Source organism: Raphanus sativus, unplaced genomic scaffold (assembly GCF_000801105.2).
Source record: "Raphanus sativus cultivar WK10039 unplaced genomic scaffold, ASM80110v3 Scaffold0626, whole genome shotgun sequence".
NCBI classification, from domain to species: Eukaryota; Viridiplantae; Streptophyta; class Magnoliopsida; order Brassicales; family Brassicaceae; genus Raphanus; species Raphanus sativus.
In genome coordinates this window covers 6,394-33,763 of record NW_026615943.1, presented here as the reverse complement: position 1 = coordinate 33,763, position 27,370 = coordinate 6,394, and the positions used below count along the sequence as shown (strand labels likewise).

At 37.0% G+C, this 27,370-nt stretch overlaps 5 protein-coding genes and 1 pseudogene across 5 annotated transcripts; 2 read left to right on the top strand and 4 right to left on the bottom strand.

The window, feature by feature from the left end:
• Window positions 1-1,643: 1,643 nt before the first annotated feature.
• LOC130502642 (uncharacterized) lies at window positions 1,644-2,719 on the top strand. Its single transcript, XM_056997394.1, has 3 exons — window positions 1,644-1,872; window positions 2,143-2,425; window positions 2,522-2,719. Exons 1-2 carry the CDS (start codon window positions 1,792-1,794, stop codon window positions 2,410-2,412), a joined length of 351 nt encoding a protein of 116 aa, XP_056853374.1. The 5' UTR covers window positions 1,644-1,791; the 3' UTR covers window positions 2,413-2,425; window positions 2,522-2,719.
• A 1,046-nt stretch (window positions 2,720-3,765) lies between these two features.
• On the bottom strand, window positions 3,766-7,631 carry LOC108818078 (CBS domain-containing protein CBSX6). The gene is made up of 2 exons (XM_018590935.2): window positions 7,073-7,631; window positions 3,766-4,932 (listed from the first exon to the last, which is right to left on the bottom strand). The coding sequence occupies exons 1-2, from the start codon at window positions 7,438-7,440 to the stop codon at window positions 3,993-3,995; spliced, it is 1,308 nt and encodes a 435-aa protein (XP_018446437.1). The 5' UTR covers window positions 7,441-7,631; the 3' UTR covers window positions 3,766-3,992.
• A 451-nt stretch (window positions 7,632-8,082) lies between these two features.
• LOC108815334 (ycf20-like protein) lies at window positions 8,083-8,722 on the bottom strand (annotated as a pseudogene).
• On the bottom strand, window positions 8,616-16,666 carry LOC108817776 (transcription elongation factor SPT6 homolog). Its single transcript, XM_018590564.2, has 18 exons — window positions 16,638-16,666; window positions 15,563-15,635; window positions 15,327-15,389; window positions 15,112-15,213; window positions 14,669-14,798; window positions 14,477-14,540; window positions 14,242-14,386; window positions 14,047-14,164; window positions 13,712-13,949; window positions 13,420-13,614; window positions 13,230-13,337; window positions 12,758-13,144; window positions 12,577-12,684; window positions 11,714-12,493; window positions 10,210-11,523; window positions 9,884-10,093; window positions 9,347-9,791; window positions 8,616-9,243 (listed from the first exon to the last, which is right to left on the bottom strand). The coding sequence occupies exons 3-18, from the start codon at window positions 15,355-15,357 to the stop codon at window positions 8,846-8,848; spliced, it is 4,773 nt and encodes a 1,590-aa protein (XP_018446066.1). The 5' UTR covers window positions 15,358-15,389; window positions 15,563-15,635; window positions 16,638-16,666; the 3' UTR covers window positions 8,616-8,845.
• A 1,655-nt stretch (window positions 16,667-18,321) lies between these two features.
• LOC108836558 (acyltransferase GLAUCE-like) lies at window positions 18,322-22,238 on the top strand. Its single transcript, XM_056997393.1, has 2 exons — window positions 18,322-18,925; window positions 21,132-22,238. Exons 1-2 carry the CDS (start codon window positions 18,347-18,349, stop codon window positions 22,020-22,022), a joined length of 1,470 nt encoding a protein of 489 aa, XP_056853373.1. The 5' UTR covers window positions 18,322-18,346; the 3' UTR covers window positions 22,023-22,238.
• Window positions 22,239-23,058: 820 nt separating this feature from the next.
• LOC130502641 (chromatin assembly factor 1 subunit FAS1-like) lies at window positions 23,059-27,111 on the bottom strand. Its single transcript, XM_056997392.1, has 11 exons — window positions 26,576-27,111; window positions 26,393-26,492; window positions 26,171-26,318; window positions 25,951-26,074; window positions 25,521-25,879; window positions 25,123-25,440; window positions 24,541-24,622; window positions 24,303-24,440; window positions 23,672-24,094; window positions 23,455-23,592; window positions 23,059-23,365 (listed from the first exon to the last, which is right to left on the bottom strand). Exons 1-11 carry the CDS (start codon window positions 27,008-27,010, stop codon window positions 23,192-23,194), a joined length of 2,439 nt encoding a protein of 812 aa, XP_056853372.1. The 5' UTR covers window positions 27,011-27,111; the 3' UTR covers window positions 23,059-23,191.
• Window positions 27,112-27,370: the final 259 nt, after the last annotated feature.

Sequence of the window (27,370 nt, the reverse complement as noted above, 5' to 3'; positions counted from 1 at the left end):
AAATAATATATAATTTCGTTTACTTGCATAATCTTTTTGAAGTGTTAACTTTGAAAATTTGAATTATAAAAAAATTACAATATTTCTGAATCTTTAGTTCTAAAACCCCAATTAAATTGGTTTGTGTTAAAAAATCTTAAACTACAAATGTATTAGTAGTGTACTTATTTGTTTTATTGATACTATGAAATGAGGGCTTGAATCTTGATCCATTAGATAAAGTCAGTTTAAAGATTTTCATGTTAAATTTTATTTTAGGATTTTTATCCAAATCAAATTTAGTTTATGGATTTTCGCAATGAAAATTTTTTTTTTCTTATTTTCGGTATTTTCTTCACTGCATTTCTCAAGTTCTAACGGAAATAATGAAATCAATTTCAGGAAAAAATTGTCATTTGTAATCAACAGAATCTAATCCTTCCGAAGAAGCTGTTTTATTACCATTGGTTTTTCAATATTATGGCTCCGAATAGTAACAATGGGTTGGGTGGTGTAAGACAAGCAAGTTGGTTAGTGCAGTGCGGTTTAATTGCGGTCTGTGTTCGAAAAACGCATATTGCAAGACAAGTGTGGTCCGTCTAAAAGAAGCTGTTTAAAAGATATGTGAATGGTAATAACGTACTAAGCGGTGCGGGACAAGTAGATTGGATATTGCAGTACGGTTTAACTGCGGTTTGTATAAAAAAAATTTAATATGCTATAACTGAGATTTATATCCAATTATTTTTTTTTAATTATAATTGCGCTAGTTGTGTTTAAACAAAATTAAGTTAAAATATATGAAAGTATTTATTTAATTTATAAAAATTATAAATTAAGAAATCAGTAATACTAATATAATTTAAACAACTATTTTATTTAATTTCCAAAAATCCTTTATATATCTGAAAAACATATTTTAGTAATCTCTATGTTTCAATGTAGATGATGTTTTATGTAATTATTGTTGTTCTACGATAGATGATGTTTTAACATTTATAGATAACTTTAATTTTATCAAAAGCTGTGTAGTTAATGATAATGTTTTTACTATTTTATTTATAATTAAATAAATTAGTTTTAAATAATATTTTCAATATTATTTTGAATGGTAAAATTTTAATATGTATGCAAAGAGTCAAGATTTCGTGTATTATTAAACGGAAGGATTGTTATTTAAAAGAAATGTTTGAGAGTATAACTAGTTTTCTGAATATTCATATAAATTTGCTGGATAATGTGTTAATTTAAACAATTTTTAAAATATTTTATTATCAACTAAAAAGTAAATAACAAAAACAGAGTTAAACAAAAAAAAAAACAAAGAACCGCACTTTGAAATGATTGAAATGCACCTCATTTGCTGTAGTCAAATGTGCATGGCGTTCCACTGAGTTCTTTATGTGTGTGAACCGCCCAGGTTCCATTTCATTTTTATATTATTTAATTTTCTGTTGTACATATATCAAAATTATAAGTTTGAATGGTGACTTTAATTGCGGTCTAGTCCGTTCCGCATGTCAACCGCACTATACATTCATAGCCTACGATTCGATATTTGTGTGGTAAATACAGAATAATAAATAAGGACCCCACATATTCTTCGCTCGCTCACTCACTCACAAAACAAAACATTTTCTCGACAAATAATAATAAATGTTAACCAAATAATTGAAAAAAGTAGCTCGAGAGAGTTGAGGACGAAGAAGGCGAAAGTGAAAGAAGAGAGAAAATTAAGTCATTAGCTACTTTACTAAAAAAACACAACTCTTTCACAACGAAAGAAGAAAAAAAAAAGAAAAAAAAAAGAAGATGAGAGCTTTAGAAGAATCTAAGATCTCTATTGTTCTGCTGCTTCTTTGCTTCTCAGTCTTCGTCACTTTCAGTCTCCAGGTGAGTGTCTTTCTTCTCATATCTTACCATTTCCTCGTCTTCTTGATTTAGATCCCATTCACTTCATGTTTTCATTTGGGTGTTTCTGATATTACCTGAGAAATTGAACCTTGGTTTGTGTAAACCTTAAGCTGGTTTCAAGTTTTAAACTTTATAAATAATATTTTCAACCAAAAAATAGTTTTAAACTTTATTTCACATTAGAAAATGGGTATTTATTAAGATTATATGTTCTGGGCTCTGATGAGAATTTATGTGGAATTTTTAAAGGCAAATGAGCTAACAGCACAATCTAAAAAAAAAGGAGGAGAGGTGAGAATGGAGCCATTAATGGAGGAGAAGTTTATGGTAATGAATGAAACAAGAAGGAAGCTTGGGAGTTTCCAGATATGTTCAGTTTGCACTTGTTGTGGAGGTGTAAAAGGAGCTTGCCTACCTCTACCTTGTTGCTTTGCAATTAACTGCAACATCCCAAATAGACCCTTTGGTTATTGTTCCTTCACTCCCAAATCCTGCAATTGCTTTGGTTGCCATGTCTGAGATCTTTCATTGTGTAAGCTTCTCTTTTCTTCTTCTTGTGTTATCTCTTTATTTTTATTTTTGGGTTCTTCTCGAATCATGTTTTGATGTTTGGTTCCAATTAATCCAGGGGCAGAGAAAGAATAAATCAACAATCTTGATTTCATATGCAAAGTGTGAAAGGGAAGAAAAATGGAGTATCTGTTCTTGGTTTGGTTCTTTATTTTTATTATTTTTGTTTATAATTTTATTTTCAGTCTTCTTTAAATTTCATTACCAACTATCTTCAGCAACATCATCATCCTCATTAATTAATTATCTTTTTACATTGCCATTCTTATAAAAAAACAAATTAGGGTCTTTTATGGAGGATCTCACCCACAGTTCAAGCTATATTTGTTTTTCCTTCTCTCTTCATTCAGTTTCTATATCTGTTTTTTTCTTTCTGTTTTCTCCATTTTGTTTCCCATCGGTTATTTTATCACCAAGATTTGTACTTGTGCTCTTGTAGCATATTTTATTCATATTTTTTTGGTTAACTTGGGGATTGGAAGAATATTAATATGACGATGATGGTGTTGATGGTGATGGACTGATGGTAGTGATGTTGAAACTGCTATTTAAGCCTTTGTGATGCGTGGAATTATTAAGAAGGATCAAGTTTAGTGCTCTGTTCTGATCTTATAAGATCTAAGTGCTTGTGTTTAGTATTTTTGTTTATAAAAAGATGAAACAAAGTATCTTTTACGTAAAAAAACAATTATTCATCTTCAAGTGCAGGGACTAAACATAATCTTTGAATATGTTTATTTATCGATTGCATAAGAAACACATTTTTGATGTAAGAGATGTTTGAATCAAATGTTTGTTCCCACTTCATGATGTCTCTCTCCCCTCTCTTGTAAGCATTTTTTAATCGGCAAGATCTGAAATTAATTACTAATTGTTCATTACTATTCAGTATTCGCACATGACACATCATTAAGCTGTCTTATTGGAAATGTTTGACCATATCATTTTTCCCCCTTGATTGGCTTTTAGATTTGTACATTTTAAGAAACTGCCAATCTAATAGTATTTCTAACACATTGCTATTTCTTACCTCAAATGTTACGGTAAATGAAATCCAGTTCATCAGTGTATCAATAATGTTTGTAATGTCTATAGATATTTATTCAATCATTTATTGGTTTGGTCAAAGTTGAGTGTTTATTAAATACATTCGGAGGCGTATTAAATATGTAGAGCTAACTTGGTGAACCTCTGTGTCCTCATGATATGTCAAAACCGAGTAGACCCCATTCCAATAGATTGCTTTCTTCAAATTTAATAGCCAACTAGTATTTGTCTGTAATACACATATCTCTCAAGAAATAATAAGACAAATCTGTTTATACATATGCTGTAAACACTAAAACACCAACAACAGTTCACATAGTAATGAATAAGAAAGAAAAATCATAGCTCGTTTATTTTTGCTTATTGGAGCTATCTGATACTAAGTTCAATAGTACACAATTTTGACAAACACACCCAAAAAACTGTGTCCCTTCCTCTCAGACATAAGTTGTTTATCCTTTTGATTTTGTGTAGTAGTCTTCTTAGCTTTGATTTTCATTACCAAAACCTTCGTAAGAACGATTCGAAGGAACAAAGGCAGAAGGCTGTTTAGTAACAGCAGCTAAGATCTCTCCATAGCCCACTACTCCAACAAGAATATCATCATCTGAATCAGCCTCTGTAACCCAAACATGTGTGGCTCTATGAGACAGCATCTGAGCCATAACCGCAGCCAATGAGCTCGACGTTTTGCAAGTTAACGGCGCACTTCTTCCCCTGTACATGCTCCTACCGATGCTCAGTCTTGTCGGGCTTGTCGGATTGAAACCGATGCTCCTGCTACTGAATTTCTTGGCCTTTGTTGTAGCTGTTCCGTTCTGGTCTCCTCCTCCTCCTCCGACAAATGAAGTTTGGAGGAAGTCGCTGAATGATCTTGATGACATGTTGTCCTCAACTCCCATCACAAACTGCCCTGCATATAGATTAGCGAGAGCCCAAGCTGCAGCGAGATAATCACATTTCCAGAGCTTCGAAGCTGAGATTTCTCCTATTATCTTGAACTGTTTGTCGTCCTCGGTTTGTTCCAACACGGCGATCGCACTAGGATCACATGGTGGTCTTTTGGTGGCTTCGATGGCTGGCAAAGAGGCTTCAATGAAGTTGTAGTCTACATTGATGATTCCAAGAGAAGAGATTGATGTGAGTGGCAAAGGAGCTAATGCTCCAAGGACACCTATGAGGAAGCGGATCACGTCTTCCCTTGAGAGACAGCAAAACTTGTCCCGGCTTGAAGCCTTGGATGTAGCAGGCCTGTTGGAGTCAGCGGAGAGACCGCTGCTACTGCCAGAGTTTTCGCTGTTCTTCAGCCATTTTCCATTGTAAAGAATGGAGAATCTCTTGCTCATACCTCTCCAAACAACGCTTTTCGGAACTAGAAGTCGTCTCACTCCTTGTTTCATCATCTCCAAAGCATCTATCAACCTTGCATTACAATTGATACAATAAAATTATATCATCATAACAAACATTTAATCTTGCTGGCCAGTGAACACATAAATATTGTACTAAAGCAAGTAAGGTAATTCCATCAACACACATATCGAGTAACATGAAAACTTCAAGGGACGCAAGCAATATGAACCTATATAAAGCAACACGAGGATCAAGGTCCTTGATTCAAGGAATATAGGATCCAACAGAAGTATGCATAATATCTTAGACTGCAAAGGAGGAAGTATATGTTCTACATAAATAGGGTGTATGTGATTTGGAGTCTAACAGAAGAGGCCAATATGAGCCAACTCAAAAGCTTCTGCACGCTTAAGGCAACGTGGCAGATCCACCTGGTCAATACACACAAGAAAGGATGAACAAGTCTGCAAATACGCAGGAAACACTCTATCTTGGATAGGTTACAGAACTATTCACTATTGTCTACTTATAGAAGATCCAACAAATGAGCAGCAGATAGATGTAACCTGCACAAGTCATAACATTTTGTGACCCTTTCAAGTGGAAAAAAATGAGATGTTTAACAAGGTAAACTGCAATCAACTCCGTAGACACTAAATCTGAAGTGCAAATGAGGATGACTTTCTACAGCGTCTGAAACAATTGATATGCATCTTCCAGGTTTTACAATTACTGCTCCTACAGACACTTAAAAATTCTCAGAGAGACACTTGAAACTCTCATTTACGCTTATACAATCCATGCTATCTATGATAAATCTAAATAGCTTTCCAGATAACAAATGAAAAAAAAAAGTTTACTTAGTTATGGCTTGTATCTAATTAGATGATACGTTAAAGCTATAAGCATTAATGGTGAAACAACAATTCTGTCTGTAGTAGGTGAGGGTGATAAAGGAGAGAAGGATAGGTAAAAGCTTTTTCTTTTGTAGTTAAAATACTAGCATCACAGAATCTAAGACAGTCCTATTTTAATCATGTCTTTCTTGTTTGTTTTTTTTTCTTTCTATTAGTTGAGAACATAAAATATCATTTCAAATAAGAAAGACGGTTGCAGACATAAAATAAGCATTGACAAAGTTGTAAACAAGATAAGAAACGTTGAAGTCAAGAATGATGTGCTTTCCCAGATGGTTTGAAACATCTTTTAAAAAACACAGAGCATAAGAAAACATTTGTATACGTCATTTTGCTAATTAACAAGGTTGGTAATCTGAGACAGGAGCCATGTTCCTCATGGAATCAATCAATCAATAAAAAAAAAAGATAAAAGAGGTCCCACTTTCATAGATTTAAAAATGAAATCAGAACAATAATATTTTGGGTATCTGAGCACATGGCTGTATGAGCACAATAATATTTTGGCTGTATGACAGAGTTTCTCTGCTTATAGATCCAAACATGTTTAGAGATTCAATCAATTATCACAACAACATGAAAGAAACGAAAAAGCAGGATCTTAATAAAGAGTTCGCAAGTTGAAATAGCTAACCAACTTTGTATGCAACTAGATCCAAGCTCAAAAACAGTACAATTTAGGAATCAGTCTTTGCCATTTTAGTTAAAAAGATGTGACCCTTTCTTTCTAGTAAAGCTAATATCGCAAGATATGGTTTTCTGGGTCACACATGATATCCTTTCTGAGTAATGCAAGATCCTAAAAATATGCAACTAAAATCTGGAGAGACGCCGAATAGAACTAAACTAGTAACCAAATGAGCAAAGTTTGGATGATTTTTCAACAAGTGAGAAAACGTAAAACATATCAAATTTAGTAAAGTTGAGGATTCGATATATCCAAATAAAATGGAACTAGTCTAAAGAGACAACAAGACAGAGGATTCATTCAAGAAACATAAACTGAAAATTTGGCGAGTGTGTCGTTGAGACTAGTTTTCAAACTGAGATCAAGATCCTCTGTCTATGCAACTAGAATCAAACTAGCCTCATACAGAATCAAACTAGTCTCATACAGAAGCCAAGAGAATCATTAAAAAAAAAAGATAAAAACTCAAAAAAATTAGCGAGCTTTACTAGGTAAAAATTGAGCTTCAGCAAATCATAGATTGTATGCAACTAGAAATCAAACTAGTCTCATTACAGAATCAAATCCCATAAAGAGAAACTGAAAATAAAAAGGGAGGGAAAACCTGGTGGCGGGATCAACTTGTTTGAGGAGAGAGTTGTTAGGGGAAACGACTTGAGAGACGGGGATCTTCATCGCTTTATCTTCTTCAAGACACTCGCTCTTAGCTAAGAACGCAACGATATCCAGCGAGCTCAGGATCCCAACGAACCTCTGCTGCCTCATCTCGCTGTTCTCAACCCCACCATGAGGATGAGGATGAGGATGAGGAGGAAGAACCGATCTCTTCCTCCAGACGGGAATCCCGCACTCGGTGGACTCTCCGATGGCGCGAATGGCGGACTCGACGGTCTCGGTGTCGTAGAACTCGACCATCTCTGGCTTCCCCACCGTCAGATCTCCCACCACGTGATACAGGAACACCGACGCCATTTAGAGAGAGAGAGAGAGATGTGAATTGGCTTTTTTTTTTGTTTTTATAAGAGGGAGTGGAGAAAGACGAGGAGGATGTGAAGGCCGGTGATTGGTGATCGGAGAAGGATCAAGAGCAGAAGATAATTCGCCATTCAAATCCCATTTAAGAGAGAGAGAGTTTGCTGTGTCACACTCGAGAGAGAAGCGAAGAGAGACTCTCTCTCTCTCTCTCTCATTTTGTGGATAGATATTAACCACAGGCCAATTTTGGTTTAATTTGGAATGTTGTGGCAAGTCATGATCTTCGTGTGTGTACGGTTAACTTTATTATTGTCCTCGGTTGTATAAATTTACCCCCCCAAAAAGCACAACTTACAATTACAAAGCTGACATTTTTAGTGATAAGAATCTTATCAACACACGTTTTATTTTTATGTGTTTGTTGGATAGATGTGTGTGTGCATACTGCATATCCAAAAGATGGTCTAACAAGGAATGACACAATGAATTTATAAACCTCAACAAATCCAATAGTCCAACAGGGTTCATGTTTTCACATCCAATAGGGGAATGTGTCAGGAGGCAATGAATGAAGTACACTTCGAATGCTCTTTGTGCTCATATATGGTAGAATAAAAGAAAGGCCTTTGTTTTATATTATTATTCAACTAAACTACCCAGCTTGAAAGCATCAACAAAGAGACCCAAGCAATCACCAGCTTTCCAGAAATTCATTAACACTACAAAAGACTGCAACTTCCCACCAGATGAAGAAGAAGATGGCTTCTTCTTCTTCTTGTACATAAGCATACCGATCCCTTCGATCGCAGCCACCACGATTCCTGCCACAAGCCCGTCCCAGTCACCGGTTTGGCCAAGAATCGTGGCTAATGCATTAGAAACCAAGAAGCAGTAAGAATATCTTCGTGGGGAATTTTTTTACTAGCAGAGTTTATCTTGACAAGCAACTCTCTGCCTAACGCAACCGCTATTCTGCCTAATCTACTGCTACCTACACCTCTTCTGTCTCCTCCTCCAGGAACAGAAGAAGAAGATCCTGTGTCTAACGTTTCGTCTCCTTCCAACCACTAGTGAAACATATAAGAACATTGTAATTTAGTTATCTGAATAAGTTTGATAAAACTCGTCAAGAATGAACCTCCAGTAACCAGTATTGTAATTAGCGCAGTAAGTTACGAAAATTTTAGTATTAATATAACTATTATCACTTGTTTGCAAGACTTTCCTGGAAAATTAACAAGTCATTACATAACCGGAGTTCAAGACAGAAGAAGGGCATAAAACGAAAGAAAAGGCGTTTAGGGAAAAAGCTAATTGCTACTACTTAAAAAGAAGAAGATAATGCCGTTTTATCTTATCATTTGCATTTTTAAAACCAACACTGTAGCCGCAGTTATGTTTTTCACCATCCGCCACCACCGCTATTTCCCCAACCGCCGTCTTCACCGCTCTTTTTTCCACTAGACTCCTTCCCCCAACCACCATCCTCATCGCTACTCTTTTTACCGCCAGACTCATTTCCCCAACCCCCACCACCACCACCTCCAGATTCACTACCCCATCCGCCTGCACTGTCACTCTTTTTACCGCCAGACTCGCTTCCCCAACCACCACCACTACTTCCCCAGCCTCCATCCCCAGCTCCGGTGCTGTTATTGCCCCAATCTCCATTTCCATCTTCTCTCTCACTGTTATTATCCCTCCTTCCTCTGCCTCTACCTCGACCACCATAAGGCCTTGGCGCTCCACTTGGATGCCCATCACCACGTCCACCACCGTTTCTGTACTCACCGCCTCTCCCTACAATTTACATTTTCTCACAATTTTCACAAAACTCCAGAATTAATGTAATAATAACACATAAGCCATAGACAAGTCCAACCATGACCATAACGCGTTTTACCTGGTCTTGGTGCATAAGAGCGATCTGAGTTACCTTTCCAGCCTCCTTCACTCTGCGAACCACGGTCTGCTGGGCTTCTCATGGGAACCATTGCAGCAACAGACCTGATCGATGGAGCTGTTTCCTGCAGCGGGTCATCAATATGCCTCTGGAAGTAGGCCACAAGCTTGTCAATGCTTTCAAACATTCTCTTCCTGAACTTGAACCCCTTGGGGTACAGACCGACGTACTCGTGATGCGGATTGGTGCTCCTTATGTAGGACAGTATAAAGGTACCAGGATGCTCGTGTGAGATCCCAAAACAGTAAACTATCCTCGCAGGGTTTTCACTCTTCTCGACCCTGAGAAGCTCGTCAACTTCTGATTTTGTCCCCTTCCGGAACTTCCTGTAGTTAAGCATCGTCTTGAGGTGAGAGACCAGAGGGTCAACATACCGATCCATGACCTGACAGTTATGAGGTGGTGTTGTTAAAAAAAGCTTCAGAATGCTGAATAATCAAACACATGTTTTAGTTTATATTATATGACTATACATACCTCATCTAAATCCTCAAAGGTGTCCTCTCCAATTGTCAGCGTCTTCCCAATACGCTGTAGGCTCGTGATGTCCTTGCTTTCTTTTCCACCTTCAACTATCTCCTTGTGCGCATAGACTCCATCGTAAATTTTGAGGGTCAATGTCAAGTAATTGAGTCCTCGAGAGCTTGGACGAACAATGCTCTCTCCAAATTCTTTGTCAGATAAATACTGAAATATCATATCACCAACAAATAAACTCAGATATCTTTTAAAAGAAGACATCAACAGAGAACAAGACTACTTATGTAATCATCTTATCAAAGTAACCAAATAGAGGGTAATACCTCGGTTGCTTGATCAGCAGTGATGTTCTGAAAACGTGGATGGACAATCATCCGAGACTTGAAATGCTTCTTCACAAGCTCCTTTTCTTTCCGAGCTTTCTCTTTTTCAATCAGGAGACTGTTTCTATCCTCATGGTAATACGGATCCAGATTCTGGTTCCGCTGGTGGTGCCTATTGTTTCTCATCTCACTCTCCTTGCATATAAGGAACACTTGGTACCTCTCCTTGTGAATCGATTTGATCTTGCATGTAAGGATTTCGCCTTCTTTCAGTCGGTCTGACAGCTCAACAATATCTCTCCCATCATCTGCGAAATCCTCCTTCGAAAGCATCCCAGTTAGTCCAGAATCTAATACACATATGGCTCTTCCACCCTGCAATCTCCGAACAGTTGCCTGGACAATCCTGCCTTCAGCTATGGTGTCTTCAGTTTCACCTGAATTCATATAAAACTCTTCATCTGCAGTTGGATCTTTAAAAGGTATCCTCCAATCCTGGAATCCACAGCTTAACTCTCTCATGATATTACTGTAAGTTTCCTTCTTGTTCTCCCGGTTCTTGCTTGCAAGATACTCCTCAAGGACAACTTTTCTCAGAGAGCCTGGCCGATCTCTCACATGCTCTATTGCCATCTCTATCGCATCCTCATCATCATTTGAATCACCTCTAACATCCTGATCATAAATATCTTTCGCCAATTCTTGGGCAAGACCATACGATTCCGGATGTATTCTGGTATCATCCAATAAATCGATAAATTGACTGCTGCTAGCAGCAAGCCCACTCCTCCTGATGCGCAAGAAACCGGCTGCATTTACAAAAACTTTTTTACCAAGCCCATGCATGATCAGGTCCTTGCGGACAAATATTGAACCAGCTCTTACAAGCGACCTCTGCAAGGATGCAGCTTTCCTAGGTCCAAGTCCAGAGATGAACTGTAAAGGAGAAAAAAGCCACTCATGGCTAGCTGCCATATTAACGTCGATTCCAACCTGGTTTGTTATGTCGACCATAACCTGTTCAACCATCCCGTACTTCTCGTCAACCTGAAGAAAACCCTCCAATGGATGAAGCTTCCAAGACAATATTTCCCGGCCTGGACCACATAAAGTCGCTGCCATTACTAGAGGATTCTGGAGGTAGCGTCCAAGAGCAACTGCACGTTTCACGATCCCAGACTGTTGAGGTAGCTGTTCGCCCGAGATTCGAGAGTTTTCATATAGCCTAGGAAGTGATTCGTCTACATAAACAATGGTTAGTTCACCCATCTGCCCAACATCTCTAGGTTTTTCTTCAACCATCTGGAAAATGACCTGAAATTACAAGACAAGGAGAAACATGACCATGATTTACCATGCAAAAGAAATAACAATTTGAGTGAACACAAAAAACAGTAGATACTGAGGAACTACTTAAGTAAACCAGTGATCAACATAAGCTCTACATTTTGTATGTTGTGTTAGCATGAGTTAACGAACAAAGATTATGTACATGAATCCTTACCTCATAAATATCATCCTTCAGACGGGTACAAGCCAAATTGACAGCTCCTAGAGCCACAACATGCGGTTGGTGGTCCATCATAAACTTTAAAACACGATCCTGGTCATTCTTTTTACGTTGTTGGTCGTTGACATTTTGAGATCGCAGTGTGAGGGATCCAGCATAAAGCACATCAAGCACCTCTCCCGATGAATCCAGCATCACAAATGTATTTGGCGGCTTTCCAGGGCCCCAACAACATGCCATGACCCTCGGTGCAGCTTCCTCATCTGAGCTAATGTCCATTTCTTTCTTCTGATATGGCCCTGCAGACACCTTATCCCACAAAGCCTGTCCATACTCTGAAAGCAACCTACTCTTTGCTCTGCTAGTTAGCAAGTATCTTGCTTCTTTCTCCATTGATGGCAAAATAAAAGCATGAAGTGCATCCTCCAGTATCAATTTTCTTTGCTCATTCCAGAGTTGGGCATACTTACTAACACCGACACTTAGATAGTGTTCATAGCAGTCGCTAACCAGCTTATTCATGTAATTCTCAGGCAGCTTGAAGGTTACTTGAAGAAGTTTCTCCTCTTCTGCCTTCTGAATGAGAAGCCACTGCGCACCCTCAAACTTGCTCAATGGCTTTTCACGTAACCATTTAACCCCAGCAAACTGATGGAAAGAGTCTATTATTCCATTCCCCTCTGCTGTTGGACTTGTCGAGACTACTGCATTCTCCATATAAATGCCACGGACATACTTTTTGACTGATGGCTCGCAACTTATCTCAACAGCAGCCTGAAAAGGTTAAATAAGAAGGATCTCAGCATTGGTAATAGGAGGAGAAGTTCTTATAATACAAACTTCGTTGCGGAACGTACCATATGCCGTGCGCCCTTAAGAACAGCTTGAGAATTTTCAAACATTGCGCACACAAAGTTCATAGCCATCTCCTCTGGTGTTTCCTTTGCATCCTCGAGCTCATCAACCTGCGACTCAAGTAGCATCAGAGTTGTCATTCCAAACCAGCACGCGGAATAAACAGTATAAAAGAACACTGACCAATTTTTCTAGGGATAATGCAAGTCCCAACTGCTCCGCGCTATACCCAAATTTGTTTGCAACCTCCCAGAGCCCTGCTTTGCTGCAGATGCTATACTGTGATTTTCGCTTCGGCCTCTTGTACTGCCCTTCATCAACACCAACTTCACCGGCAGGAAAATGCAAGTTGAACTTGGAATCTACATCATCAACTTCTCTCTCTGTTTCTGCCACTTTAAGAGATTTCATGACTGATTCAAAAAGATACTGATTCAGGTTAAGCCTGTTTTCATCATAGACCCTCCTAGACTCTTCTTCGAAACGTTTTGTATAGTAACCATGCAACGCCGTTTTCCTTTTTCGAAGAAGGAGCCACTTCTTGTCCAAGTCCTGAATCATCCAGAGGACCTATATAGGCAAATAACTATTACATTACATCCAGCAATTTCCACACACTATAAGTACTTGTTGTTTATCCAATAAAACTGCTTACCTTGTGCCATTTGGTCTCAGCTTTCTTCTCTGTATCGAGGTCACTAATATCAGAAGAGTCCAACAAGCTCCGGCACTGCTCCTTGCGGTACATAGCTATAAATGGTATCTGGAATGAGACAAGGAAAAATTTAGCATCGTAATCCAAGAGCGACTCAAGGAACATCCAACTAAGGAATGAATCCAAGGACCTCTAATTTCTGCACATGATGAAGCTCCAAAAATCTTGCAATATCATCCTTGTTAACAGAGAAACCTTGCCCTCCAAAAATATGAAGTCCATCAGGATCTTTCAGTAGCGAAGTAAGTTGGGCATATATCCAATTGCTCTCTTCCTCAATGCTAAGTTCATCAACAGGAGGGCTTCCAGTGCTGTTTTCAGATATCTGCCAAAGGTGACAAGATATCTTTACATCCAACCATGACGACCAAATAAACTTACAGCATAAGCACACATAGAGAAAACTGTAGCAGAGAACGCACCTGCATCCTCTCGGGAATATCAACTTGGCGGATTTCATCATCTTTCCCAGTCATGTACTTTTCAGAAAGAATGGTTGGCTCAAACTCATCTTCGAGCCTTCGTTCCATCCTTTCACTAGATGCCAAACCCTTTTTACGAAGTGACAACAGCTCGCCGACATCACCAAATATCTCGTTAGCGTCATGTATAGCACTCATATCTGATCCTTGCCCATACTTCCTTTTCTTATTGTTTCCCCTGAAAAATTAGTTGAGTAGATAGAATCAGAGAAAAACAAACGTGACATAAGACACTTATAAGATCAAAGAAAGATAAGAACAGAAAAAATATGTACCTCCTAGGTTGACCATTCCCATCTTCATCTACGATGAAATCGGCCATTTCATCCTCGCTCCCAACAACATCTTCTTCAACCGGTAATTCCTCCTCATCGCCTACATCATCAGGCAAATCTACAAGACAAGAGTACAATATTACATATGCGCCAACAGTCCAAATACAAGTATCACAAAAACTAAAGAGGACATACCATCAACATCATCAAACAGATTGTCTTTGATCTTGTCCTCGGCGCTTCTTCTAGCTCCACCACTCCTGTCGAAATCATCATCAGATGATCCCCCCTGGCCACCTTCCCTTTCCCTTTGAGCTTTCTTCAACCTCTTAAACTTCCTCTGTCATGATTCAGGAAAAGAAAATCAATATTTATATATATTGTTGTGTGTGTGTGTGTACATAATCTTGATATAAAGTAATTAACAGACCTTTTGAAATTTGACATCGTTATCTTGGAGAAGCAGATAGTCATCTTCATCAAGATCTTCGTCCCTATCAAATCATCATATGTGGAAAGTTTTATCAGATAGATAAACAACACAAATAAGCACTACTCATAATCCAGGGAATACAATTATCGAATATGGAAGGATGAAGTGCAAGAGGGAAATAACATTTACATTTTTCTTCGTTTCTTCTTCTTTTTCTGCTTCTCCTCATCGCTATTTTTCTTTTCTTCTTCTTCTTCGTCATCCTCCTCCTCTTCTTCATCATCCACTATGAACCCATCGTTCTCAAATTCATCATCACCTACAAAGAAAGAGAAACGATTATCACACCAACAACAGTGACTCAAACCCAAAGGAACTTGACAAGCCACGTGATAAACCAAGAGACAGAGAAGATAATAAATACTTAAGTGGTTGAATGAGTTCCAGCAGCAACAAACAACATAAGATGTACCTAATGGAGCAAACTAAGGAGAAACAGTGGCAAATAGATCTGACTTTTTAAGACAATGAACTGCATGCACTTGTGTAATGAAATCAGACCATTAATGCAAAAGAGAATCATTTATTGTCAGTTGGAGAACCCAAAAACAAAGGACAAAAACGTTACTTACCCTCTTCCTCATCCTCGTCATCATCATCATCATCGTTGTCAGCATTATCGACAGGATCTCCATGAACTGGCTCTCCATCCTCATCCTCGAGCTCGTGATCGTCTGAAGAAGAAAAAGAACAAATCTTTTTAGAATCAGCAGAAGAAACCCTAGCGAAATTAGGGCGTACAGAGGACGAAATTAGGGTTTGAGGAAAAGAGGGGATTTTTGAGTACCTTCTTCGTCGGAAAGAGCGTTCCTTGACATGATTCTTTTCGAGAAATTAGATAATCTGGGAGCTGGAAACAAAAAAAGGGGTAAGATTGAAACTTATGATGATTCTGATTTTCGCGAAGGTTCCTTCTTTTATTTTTTTGATTTCTAGGGTTCTCCCAAAAGCGCGGCGCGAGAGAGATGTAGAGATGAAAGGAACTGTGAAAGAAGGTAAGGAGAGGGAAAAAAAAGGGCTTACCAGTGTGGTGTCTTCTTTCGTCTTTGCTGAAGCCAAAGGAGAGAAACAGAAACACGAAGAACGAAGACTCAAAGGGGGTGTTATTGGTTTACATATTTTTATGGATTTGAAAATACAAATCAAATCAAGTGTTATTGGTTTTGGGATTTTATAATCTATATTCAAATCAAGTGTTATTGGTTCTATGATTTTAAAATCTATATTAAAATCCATTGTTATTGGTTTTATGATTTCAAAATAGATTTTAAAATCAAGTGTTATTCAATAATAATGATTTGGTTAAGGATTTGATTTAAAATTGGATTAGAATGGATTTATGAATGATTTTAAGTTAAAAATACAAAAGAGCAAATATTGCATTGAACCTTGTTATTTTGACAAGTTTCGTGTATGTATTACATATGTTAATTATTAAAGGCACTCACAAAAAGATACAAGACTTTTGTTAACGGTAGTCCTTGAAAGTTTTCATTTAAATGTCAAGCACTCACACTTTTGTAAGTTTTCTATTTTTTTATTTTTCAATTGTCCAATTGCTAACATTTTCCTAAATAATAGTTTTCTACTTTCTATCGTAATGGTCTATTATCATTATATATATAATCTCTATTATACACTGGAAAATTAACACAAGAAACAAACACTTTAAAACCCTAAAGAGCATCAACGGAAGAATGACAGAAGAACCACAAGATATAATGACATAGTGTATTATAATTTTGACTACATATACGAAGCAGTTATTTTACTACTGTTTTTTTGGTTCTGTCTTTGTATATTGTACTTTGTAGACTTTTAAGCACCATAACTAAATTATCTATTGGAGGTGAAAAGAAAATTGCATTGAAAATAAATTTAGTTAACTTTCATACGAAGATACAATTTGTATCATGACAATTCTATACATAATAATTTGACTGATTTATGATAATCTAGTTATTTTGATTCTGAAATCCATATCATTGATTCTGAAATCTATTTATTTGATTTTAAAATCAATGGATTTATCAAAAATTTCTAAATCCAAAACAATTCCTAAATTCATTAAAATACTACAACCAATAACCCCCACAAAAATGGTCTGATATATTTTATGTCTGTACCGACATTGTGTTCCTTTCCTCTGATAAATTTAAAGACCATATATTACAGAGATGACACAGGTAGAGGCCCAACAAAAGCCCAGAAATGAAGCGAAACAGAGGCCCAAGAACATACCCAACCAAAATAAAGTTCAAAGGAAGGTGGTGGTGGTCGTCGTCTAACTCAGAAGCTCTCATCCATACGTTGATCTCTTGGCGAGGAAGAGACATGTCTCTACCGGAGAAAGCACAACATGTCTCTACCGACCATGTTGTGTTTCCAAAGTTGTGATGGTTGGAGCGTTGTGAACTATTTCTAATAGACGATTCTGCATCTGTTTCTTCTATAAGATTATGAAACACACCTTTATTAATTACATAAAAATTATTAAGCTCACATTTCGTTTTACCATCGTTTTACCATGTTTTGCCCAAAGACATAAATACATCCCTGATGCCACAAATATTTGGAAACGCCTACCTAAGAGCATGTTTATCTCTAATACCCACTTGAGTTTCTTTTTTTTTTTTTTCTTTTTCGAATTAAAACAAAAAAAAATTAAGATCCAATATACGAACTATCTCTAAACGCCACGTGTCGTGGGGCCCGCGAACAAACCCAAAAAACGTTTCCTCATCAAACAACTTCTTCTCCTTTTTCCTTTTTGGTTCTCACCCTTATGGGTCCCCCCCCCCACCAAGAAACTCCCCACCATCCTGCAATAATTATGGTCTAAGACACTATCAAAATCATATATAGGATCCAATATACAAGTATTGAAATCATGATAAAAAAAAGGGTGTGAACATATGAGTATACAGAACTCTTACAACTTTACGAAACTTACCAGTTGTTTGTCTTATGCTATGAATTGCTAGAGCTAAGTAAACAAGGTCACATGCATAAACAACTATTTGAAAAACTGGTATGTCAATATCTAGAGATGGACCGGTAGATAAGAAGGAGATGGGTCGACGGCAAGAAAAAGTTCGTCAACTGCTGGAGACGAAAGGAGCTAGGCAACAGTGCTCAGCTACAGAGGACAGAGACGAAAGAGAAAGATTATCTCCCTATCGAAACCTAAAACATATAACTTAAACTACATCTAAAGTAATCAACGTATAGAAGTTCTTCAAAAAAAAAAAAGTAATCAACGTATATTTCCTTTAACTAGTGAAAGGCTAATCATCTGCATGGGAAAAGGGTTAACCAACAAAATTGAGATAATTGTAGACCATAACCGTAGTTTTCTTTTGCTGACGATTGTAACGAATAATCATTATTAGATGCTGCAAATTAAATGTTGACAAAAATCTTATTATTCCATAAAACTCCAAATGAAAAAGTAAAAAAATTGGCACATATAAATTGACTCGAAAATAACTGATCACATGCCTTTTATGTAGTTAAGGCCGACATCTCAACCTCCTCCTATCAAATCTTTAATAAATCACTAAGCCTACCTCACACCCACCAAATCAAGCTAATCACTACTCTCAAATCTATAATCACAACTCAAAAAGCAACAATAGTGACAATTTTTGCTTTTTAAATAAAAATAAAACGCTTCCATGTGACTGGAGTGGACTAACGCGACGCCCATATGATTTCTCGTGCAACTCCGATCCGTATCAAAACTTATGCTACATTTATTGTCGGGTCCATATTACTAACGATGGATAATCTCATACTATAATTTACATGCAACTAGACATCTCTCACCATGTGTTAGTCTATATAATAAAGATTAAGTTTCAAACCCAAATCACAGACTCCACTCAATACACAACTAAACTAGAGAGAGAGAGAAAGATGGGTACTTCGTACCAAGAATCTTCATCATTGCTTCTTCAAAATCTCAAAATGACGATCAAAGAAGCATCACTCATTTTCCCATCTGAAGAAACCTTAGCTCGTGAGAGAAAATCTATGTTCTTGTCCAATGTCGACCAAATTCTCAACTTTGATGTCCAAACGGTTCATTTCTTCCGACCAAACAAAGATTTTCCTCCTGAGATCGTGTCGGAGATGCTGAGACAGGCATTGGTGAGAGCAATGGACGTTTACGAGTTTCTGGCCGGGAGACTTCGGCTGAACCCTAGCTCTGGTCGGCTGGATGTGGACTGTAACGGTGCCGGAGCTGGGTTTGTAACGGCAGCGAGTGAGTACACTTTGGAGGAACTTGGAGATTTGGTTTATCCAAATCCAGCTTTTGCTAAATTGGTTACAAGTCACCTTCAAACTTTGCCTAAAGATGATCAACCATTGTTTGCTTTTCAGGTAACCAACCAATTGCTTCCTATTGATTAATCCTAAACATATACTTTCCACGTTAATTACTTCGTTTTTCTTTGTGGTGTAATATCGCAAAAATATATTTTTACCAGATTCGAGCGTGCATCGTAAATAAAACAGATGAATAAAATTTCTCAGGATCTTAAGAAAAACCAAAAAAAGATCCAAGTAAACAAAAGATTTGTTTTCTAGAAGAACAAACCAAGCAGATTCATATTCACGTTTTTTAGTTGTCAATTCATTTTATATATAATTAAGCAATACATTATTTTATTTTTTGTGGCTGTATAAGCGCAATAGATTATGGTAATTACTTGAGGATTATGTTTGATATAGGTTTAGATTCGAATACGAATTTGATTTTCCAACGTAGATAAATAAAACATCAATATTTTTGACTATTCCCCCGTTTCAGAAATTAATTTAACATTTGCTTCACTAATCTTCTGGTAATAAAATGACAAAAAAACTTCTTGCTACAAAAAACTAGACACTTTTAAGTTTATTAATCTAATTAATATCTATAATGAAATAAATAAGTTAGGTAATCAAGCAATTCCTCTAATCATTGTAAATTTGTAATAACCCACAAACGAAAAGAAAAATATTTAGGGGTAAACAATACTCAAGAAACTAGTCAAATGCATTGGGTAGCCACTGTAAACTAACCATCCTACTCAATCATGTAGGTGATCTCAAGATATAAACGGATAAGCCTGTAAGAGATCTTTAGTTTAAGTAAACCAACCACCCTACTCAGTCCTTAACAATGTAAACATAAGTCTTATATCAAGTAACATGTAAACACAAAGTAACATGTGACACATATATTTACTCGGACATGTTCCAGTTTTGCCTGCAGACAGATAGTATGCCAAAAAAGTTTGTAACTCTTCCAGTGTACAAGTACAACCATACTGTGCACAAATATTATATAGCTTGTTACTTTATTTCTAATTTATACACAAACTAGTCAGGACAAAAAGACAGTTATGTTTGTTTTTAGAACCCAAAAATAAAACAGTTATGTAACCGACGAGTGTTTTATGCATCTATTTTATTAAAATAAAATCATCATATGTTCATATACATAGGATTACGATTTGTTCCACTTAAATTTTAATTATTCTTAAAAAATCCATCACTGTTGATTTAATTATCACTTACATATTAGACAGCACTAATAGAATACATCATCACACATATTACCATTAAATGAATTTTAAGTCTTTTTGGGTCTAAATGTTAAGAATGGATTTTAAGTTTGGATATTCATTACTTATACTAGAACAAAATCTTATAATTTTTTTTAAAAAATTGTTGTTTAAACAACTAGTTTAATCCACTATTATTATTTAAAATATTTCTAAACATTAACTCAATATTCTTAAATAATAAATATACAAACTGAGCATATTGTAATTTAGCATATTGTATTTTAAAGAATCTAACAATTTTAGCTTAAACAAAATAAATATTTTATCAAAAGTAATAAAAATCATTATGTGTCATAATGAGTCTGTTTAAGTAGATGACAAAAAAATAATCAAATCAGTTTAAAAATATAATTTTTCATTAAATATACTTCTTTATAAAAAATAGTTTTGCACTTTAAAATCGACGGATGGGAATCTAGTTAACAATCACTATAACGTTATCAATGTACATATTTATTGAAGTTGTTCGTAATGTCAATTTATTTAGTTGCTACTTGGTGGCATTAATTAAAACTTTAAAAATAACACTTGTAAATGATTGCAACATTAAAACGCTGGTTTTCTTGGTTGCGAATTTATTGAAATCCACCGAACACAAATCAGTCTAAATTAATGTGACATCATTCTGTTTGAATTGTAATCGTTTCCTGAAGAAAAGTAGTGTATACCTTAGTTACTCGATAGCTAATGAACGTATGAGCTATTAGAAATTAGTCATGATACTATGTAGATATTCTGCACTCTTGTTTGCCATAAATCATGTGTTCAAATGATCATTAGTGCCAGCTTTGCCATCCATGTGCGGTGTGCCACTATTTAATTTACCGGAGATTTTCCTAAGTATACAACTGTGTCTTTGGTTAACGAAACCAAATAGAGAAAGTGTTAATGACAAGTGAATATTCTAAAGTTTGGTCCAAGTCACGGAGATCAATATGCATACGTACGTACTTAAAAATTAAACATATGGGCAGGTGACATCCTTCAAGTGCGGTGGATTTGCAATGGGAATCTCAACAAACCATACAACGTTCGACGGACTTAGTTTCAAATCATTTCTCGACAACTTAGCCTCCATTCTAACCGAGAATCCCTTATCAACACCTCCATGCAACGACCGTACTCTTCTGAAAGCTCGTACTCCACCACGTGTCACATTCCCACACCACGAGCTTGTCCAGATTCAAGACTCCGAGACAACAACCGTCTTCGAGGCCACTTCAGAGCACCTAGACTTCAACATCTTCAAGCTATCATCTCAACAAATCTTGAGGCTGAAGGAGAAGGCCTCAGAGAGTATTAGTAGTGGTCGTGTTCGTGCTACAGGTTTCAACGTCGTAACCGCTTTGATTTGGAGGTGCAAGGCACTCTCTTTGGTAGAAGAAGAAGAGGAAGAGGATCTTGAAAAAGAATCAACTATTCTTTATGCGGTGGACATCAGAGGGAGGCTGAATCCTCAGCTTCCCTCTTCGTACACGGGAAACGCGGTTTTAACGGCGTACGCAAAGGCTAGACGTGAGGAATTGCTGGAAGAGCCGTTTGGGAGGATAGTAGAAATGGTAGGAGAAGGGTCGAATCGGATAACGGATGAATACGCGAGATCAGCTATAGATTGGGGAGAGATGTACAAAGGGTTTCCACATGGGGAGGTTTTGGTTTCGTCGTGGTGGAAACTAGGGTTTGCGGAGGTTGAGTATCCTTGGGGGAAGCCTAAGTATTGCTGCCCCGTTGTGTATCATAGGAAAGACATAGTTTTGCTGTTTCCAGACATCGATGGAGATAGTAAAGGTGTTTATGTCTTGGCTGCTTTGCCTTCTAAGGAGATGACCAAGTTTCAGAATTGGTTTGAAGACACCCTTTCCTGATTTATTGGCATCATTTTGCTTTGGTATTGCTTAATTTTACCTCATTACCTTTTTATCAAAAAAAAAGAAGAGAGAAAAAGTCACTATGATTTGGTTTGGTTTGAAGTTGAATTTGTGTTTCTTCATTATGCATTGGTATTGCGTAATTTTACTTTATTACTTCGGTACTTTCTTATAAAGAAAAGAAGAAAAATAAGTATTATTTGGTTTGGTTTAGTTTGAAGTTGAATTTGATTTTCCATATAAAAAATCAAGCTAAAAATATTCAAAATAATTATTTATAAAATCTTTCTTTTGCAATCTATAAACTAATATATATACATGAAATATTGTTGTTAAGAAAATATACATGAAATATAAATTATAATGAAGTTTAGTTTGTTTTATTTGGTTACAGTAAAATTTGACCTTTTTGAATTTTTTAAACAATAGCAATACGATTATACTGCTAGATATGTTATTTGATTATTATAAGTTTAAAAAGAGTACTTTTGTTTGACAAAAAAAAACAAAAAAGAGTACTTTAGACCGTCGCTTGTATTTTTCTGTTACTAAAAGACAGTATACAAAACGTTGTAATGAAAGCACAAATGATACTGGCAATTGAAGCAACTACATGAGAGTTTTTTATATTATAAAAGGCTGTTCATAGACTTGTAACCTGAACAAAACACATCTAAGGTTACTTCTTCTTTGACCGATTTATCATATTCCCTCATCTAAAACGCTTTGCCGATCATACAATTTCAATCCACAAGAAGCCAAAAAGAGTTTTGACCTTTTTGGAATTTTTTAAAACAGTAGCAATACGATTATACTGCTAGATATGGTATTTGATTATTACAAGTTTGAAAAGAGTACTTTACACCGTCGCATGTATTTTTCTGTTACTTAAAAGACAGTATACAAAACGTTGTAATGAAAGCACAAAGGATACTGTAGATTGAAACAACTACATAAGAGTTTTTACATTATAAAGGCTGTGCATAGACTTGTAACCTGAACAAAACACATCTAAGGTTACTTCTTCTTTAACCGATTTATCATATTCCCTCATCTAGAACGCTTTGCCTGATATACAACTTCAATCCACAAGAAGCCGTAAAAGAGTTTTGAGGGATGTAATCCGAAAAAGAAGAAAAGAAAAAAGATGGAAACTGTAAAGAAACTTAAGCATCATTCTCATTATCCAATCTTGCTGTTTCTTCAACAGCTGGTGGTGGTGGGTTTGTGGATGGAGGCAAACACCGTTTAGAGAAGAATGTGGATATCATTTTCGGCCTCTTAACGCCTTTATCTGGTGATGGTGATAACCCAAGCTTTGTCAACACTTCTTTCTTTACCTATAATATTCATTACACAACTGAAGGATAAGCAATTCCGTCTCAAGCCAAACACAGCTGTTGTTATGAGAGAGATCAAAGTAACTAACCTGCCAACGGCTATCCTCGAAATCTGATATCTCGCGCACTTTTTGTCTTAGTTTGGTCTTTGGAACATCAGGAAACTTCTGCTGCAATGTTTCAACCACTTTGGTGATACCTTGAGAGCATGATTGAATTGTTGATACCTGCCACGTCAATTTCTTGTTAGAATTATCTAAAATATGTAGAGAAAAAGTGTAATTTGTTTGGAGAAAATCTACTCACAACTGTTAGTAAATCCGAGTCTGGTATGGATTTTGCTTTTGAAGCTGATGGTGGAGTGCTCTGACTGCAAGATGACTTGGCCGCTGCTTCTTGATCCTCATCTTGTATGTCACTGATCGATATCTCAATAAGAGAAGATGAGCAAGGGAATGCACGCACCACGAGAGCCCGCAGACATATCTGTTCCATTTTCTGTGCTCCCTCTAGATCTTTAGCAGCTAAAAGAGAGACCTTCTCATGCGTTAGGTTACATATAATCAGTGGCTGCGTTTTCGCCAGAGCGTGGTCAGTCAAACTCTGCACTTGTTTTTGCTGATGTACTAGTGCGCGGAACTCTTGACTCTCTTGATCTTGTTGCGTAGATGGAGATGAAGTTGCATCCTGCTCAGACGGATCAAGATCCATTCTGTCCACTTGGACCCCCTGAACCATATAATCACAAGAGTTTACATTAAGAAACTTTTTCACCTAAGCTAAAACCATTCGCTATAATAACAAAAATTCTTAGACTGTGAAGCTAATACCATTAACAAAGATGGTAAATGCTCTTAGGAAAACTAGACGAAATGCAAAATTAGCTGTTTCAGATTCCTAGACTGAGTCAACTTTGGATTTAAAAGAGTTTCTGTACCTCATCTTCTGAGAGATACCCATCAGGAACCATAAAGTCATCTTCACTATCATCTTCCTCATCACCCTTTGAACATCCTTCTTCCAAAGATTCTTCTTCATCGTTCTCACAGTCTGAAAGGCTTTCACCAGCTTGTTCCTTTAAACAAAACAAAAAAGCACCTTATTAACCAGTGATCTTTTGGGTTGTAAAAGCACGATGATTTCCTAAATCAAAATGTTAAAATCAATTATATTACCTCTTCCCATTCTTCATCGCTATCAACTTCATAATCCAATTCCGGATCCTTCTTCAGAGGACGACGTGGCCCTACAACTTGACTGTAAATGTTGAACAAAAGAACCATCAGTACTTGAAAGAAAATTTAGAGTGAGTATTTGTTATCTTCTCTTTCAATTTGGATTAGCCAGATGTATATCACAACAGGAAATGAATTATTGTTGCAACTCTAGCAGAATCACTAAACAATCGCTACACTAAAATAAGCTACAGTGATTGTTTAATCCAACTGAATGCAGAAAATGGTAATAAGTCAAAATAGACGAAGGTGAGTTGAGTTAAGGATCAGCCACTACAAGAACTATGTTGTTTTCGGACATTCTTTACCATGCTTTACTAAACAGCATAGAGAAGGGGTAGTCACACAGACAGCTGCCAACAAAACTAATATGCAAAAGCAGTAACAAACAAACTCATGGAGAAGCTAAAAGCTTGGAGTTAGTCAATACTTCACATACTTTTAGCTGACTAAAACTAACAAATGATCTATATCCTTTTAGCTTACTGCCTAATTTTTTTTAAATTCAAAATAAGAACTAACCTTTTGGTTGGCCAAATACCATAAAAGCCTGGTCTGTAGCTTTTATCAAACTGTAACAATTGCATGGCTCTCCTGGACTTCTTACGATCAGATGAAGAAGACTTGCTCTGTCTAACACAAGATACATCATTCAAGTGTTTCTCTTGACATTCATCTTCTTGCTTCTCCATGTTAAGTTCGCCGTCAGATGTTGCTCCATTATTTGTAGATAGTTTTAGTTTTGGAAATAGTTCACTCTTTGGCTTCCTACGCATCCCCCAATGTTTTCTCCTTCTCGAAAGCGAATGACTTAGCTGACGCCAGGAAGTAAAATGTTCCCTACAAAGAAACACAACTCAGACAACAATACAGAAAGTGATACTTTACAGATCAACCACCAACGAAAACAACTACCGTACCTGCGAATATCATCAACTGAAGCTTCACAAGTTGTTGCGAAGGCATTGTCAATCGCCTCAATAACTGTTCTACTTCCATCCTCAGGTTTTGCACATGACGAACCCTGAGCAGTTACTTCAACGGAAGGAAGTTTGGGTTGGGTCGATGAAGTGTCTTTGCTTCTCTTAAGAAACCTCTCCATGATAGAAGCCTGTTTCTGTACTTCAAGCTGCTTCTTTAGCTCCGCTTGTTCTTTCTCTCTACGCTTCTGCTCCTTCTCTGACTCATCCTGCTGTTTCTTAATCCGTTTTCTCGACTCAGCCTCTTCCTTTTCCTTATCTTCATTAAGTGCCTTCTGCAGCAGCTTCTGCTCCTTTTCCTGACAACAATAGACAAAATGATCAGATTTCAAAATCAAAATAGGCAAATCCAGAGAATAGACAGCCTTACAAGTTGCAACTTTTCTTTCAGAAGTTGACGGTCCATCCTCTTCTTTTCCTTCTCAGCTTCACATTTAGTTTTCTCCAATTGTTTAAGAAGCAGTTTCTCTTCCCGTTTCGCATCTTTATCAGCCCTTTAACAACCAAAAATAACAACTAAGCAATAAGAAAGAAAGAAAGAAACACACAAAAAAAACAAACAAAGAAGTAAACTAAAGATGCTTGCTTACATCTCAGTACTATTCTTCTGCAACATATTATCCATAAAAGATCGAATATCCACTTCACTCAGTATTTTCCCAAGCTTCTCAGCAGCTTTGTTCAGATCAGATCTAAACGACTTGTCAGTTTCTGCTCTTTGCAACACACCTAACATTGCTGTATAAATACAATAACAAGTATAAAACCTTCCATATCAAGTAGAGAGTAATCATCAATAGAAAAACATTCACCAGAAACAGCAGTAATCCTCTCATGAATCTTCTTTCGACAAGTCCGTCGAACTTTGAGCAATCCACGAACAGATTTAGGCATCATCTTCAGCTCTCTCGTCTATTTAAGCATTAATAGAAACCATAAGACTAGCAATTGAAGAAGAAATAAACATGTATTGAGAGAGAGAGAGAGAGAGTTACCTCCCAGCACCAGAGACAAGATTCATCATCATCTTCCAAAACGTCAGCCTCCGCGTTAGGCACGCCGTAACTGACTCTCTGCCCGACGGAGACGACAGCCGTCTTCACGGAAGCCATCGTGACGCTCTCGATCTTCTCTCTCAGCTTCGAGAAAATCTCATCCACGAGCTTCGACAAGGGCAGGCTCGTCTCCTCCATCAGCAACGCCACCATTGAATTTACAGAGGAGGAAGGGGAATCAGAAGAAAACAGATCTGGCGTCTGAGTCTGACCAATCGTTTGACGGAAATAGACGAAGAGGCTTTCCATCTCCAGCTTCAACGATTGGATCTGAGCATCTTTCTCCTCCGGGGTTAGATTCTCAATGGCGGCGGCGGCGGGTTCTCTCTTCCGCTTCTTCGCACCGATCGTCGTCTTCCGATTCTCAACATCCATTTCTTTTTTTTTTTTGTTTGGACCGCAGAAACCCTAAAGCTCAGATAGAGATGAAGAAGATCTGGAGAAAATGATTTATGGGGAGGCTTTAAAAGAGGAGAAAGTTTTGGGAGGTTTTTCGTTGATTTTCCCGCCAAGGATTTGACGGGTGGTTTTGCCTCCAGTTGCCACATTTGGCGATTTTTACTGTGTTTGGCGCCACTGAGAGAGAGAGAGATAGCCCATTTACGTATGGGCCTGCTTTTTTACTTTTCAGGCCTCGATGATATACTATTTTGGACTCATATACAGAGTTTTGATATGGTTTTCGATCGGTTCTGAATCTGTTCAATTCTAAATATTTTATACTTATTACAAAAA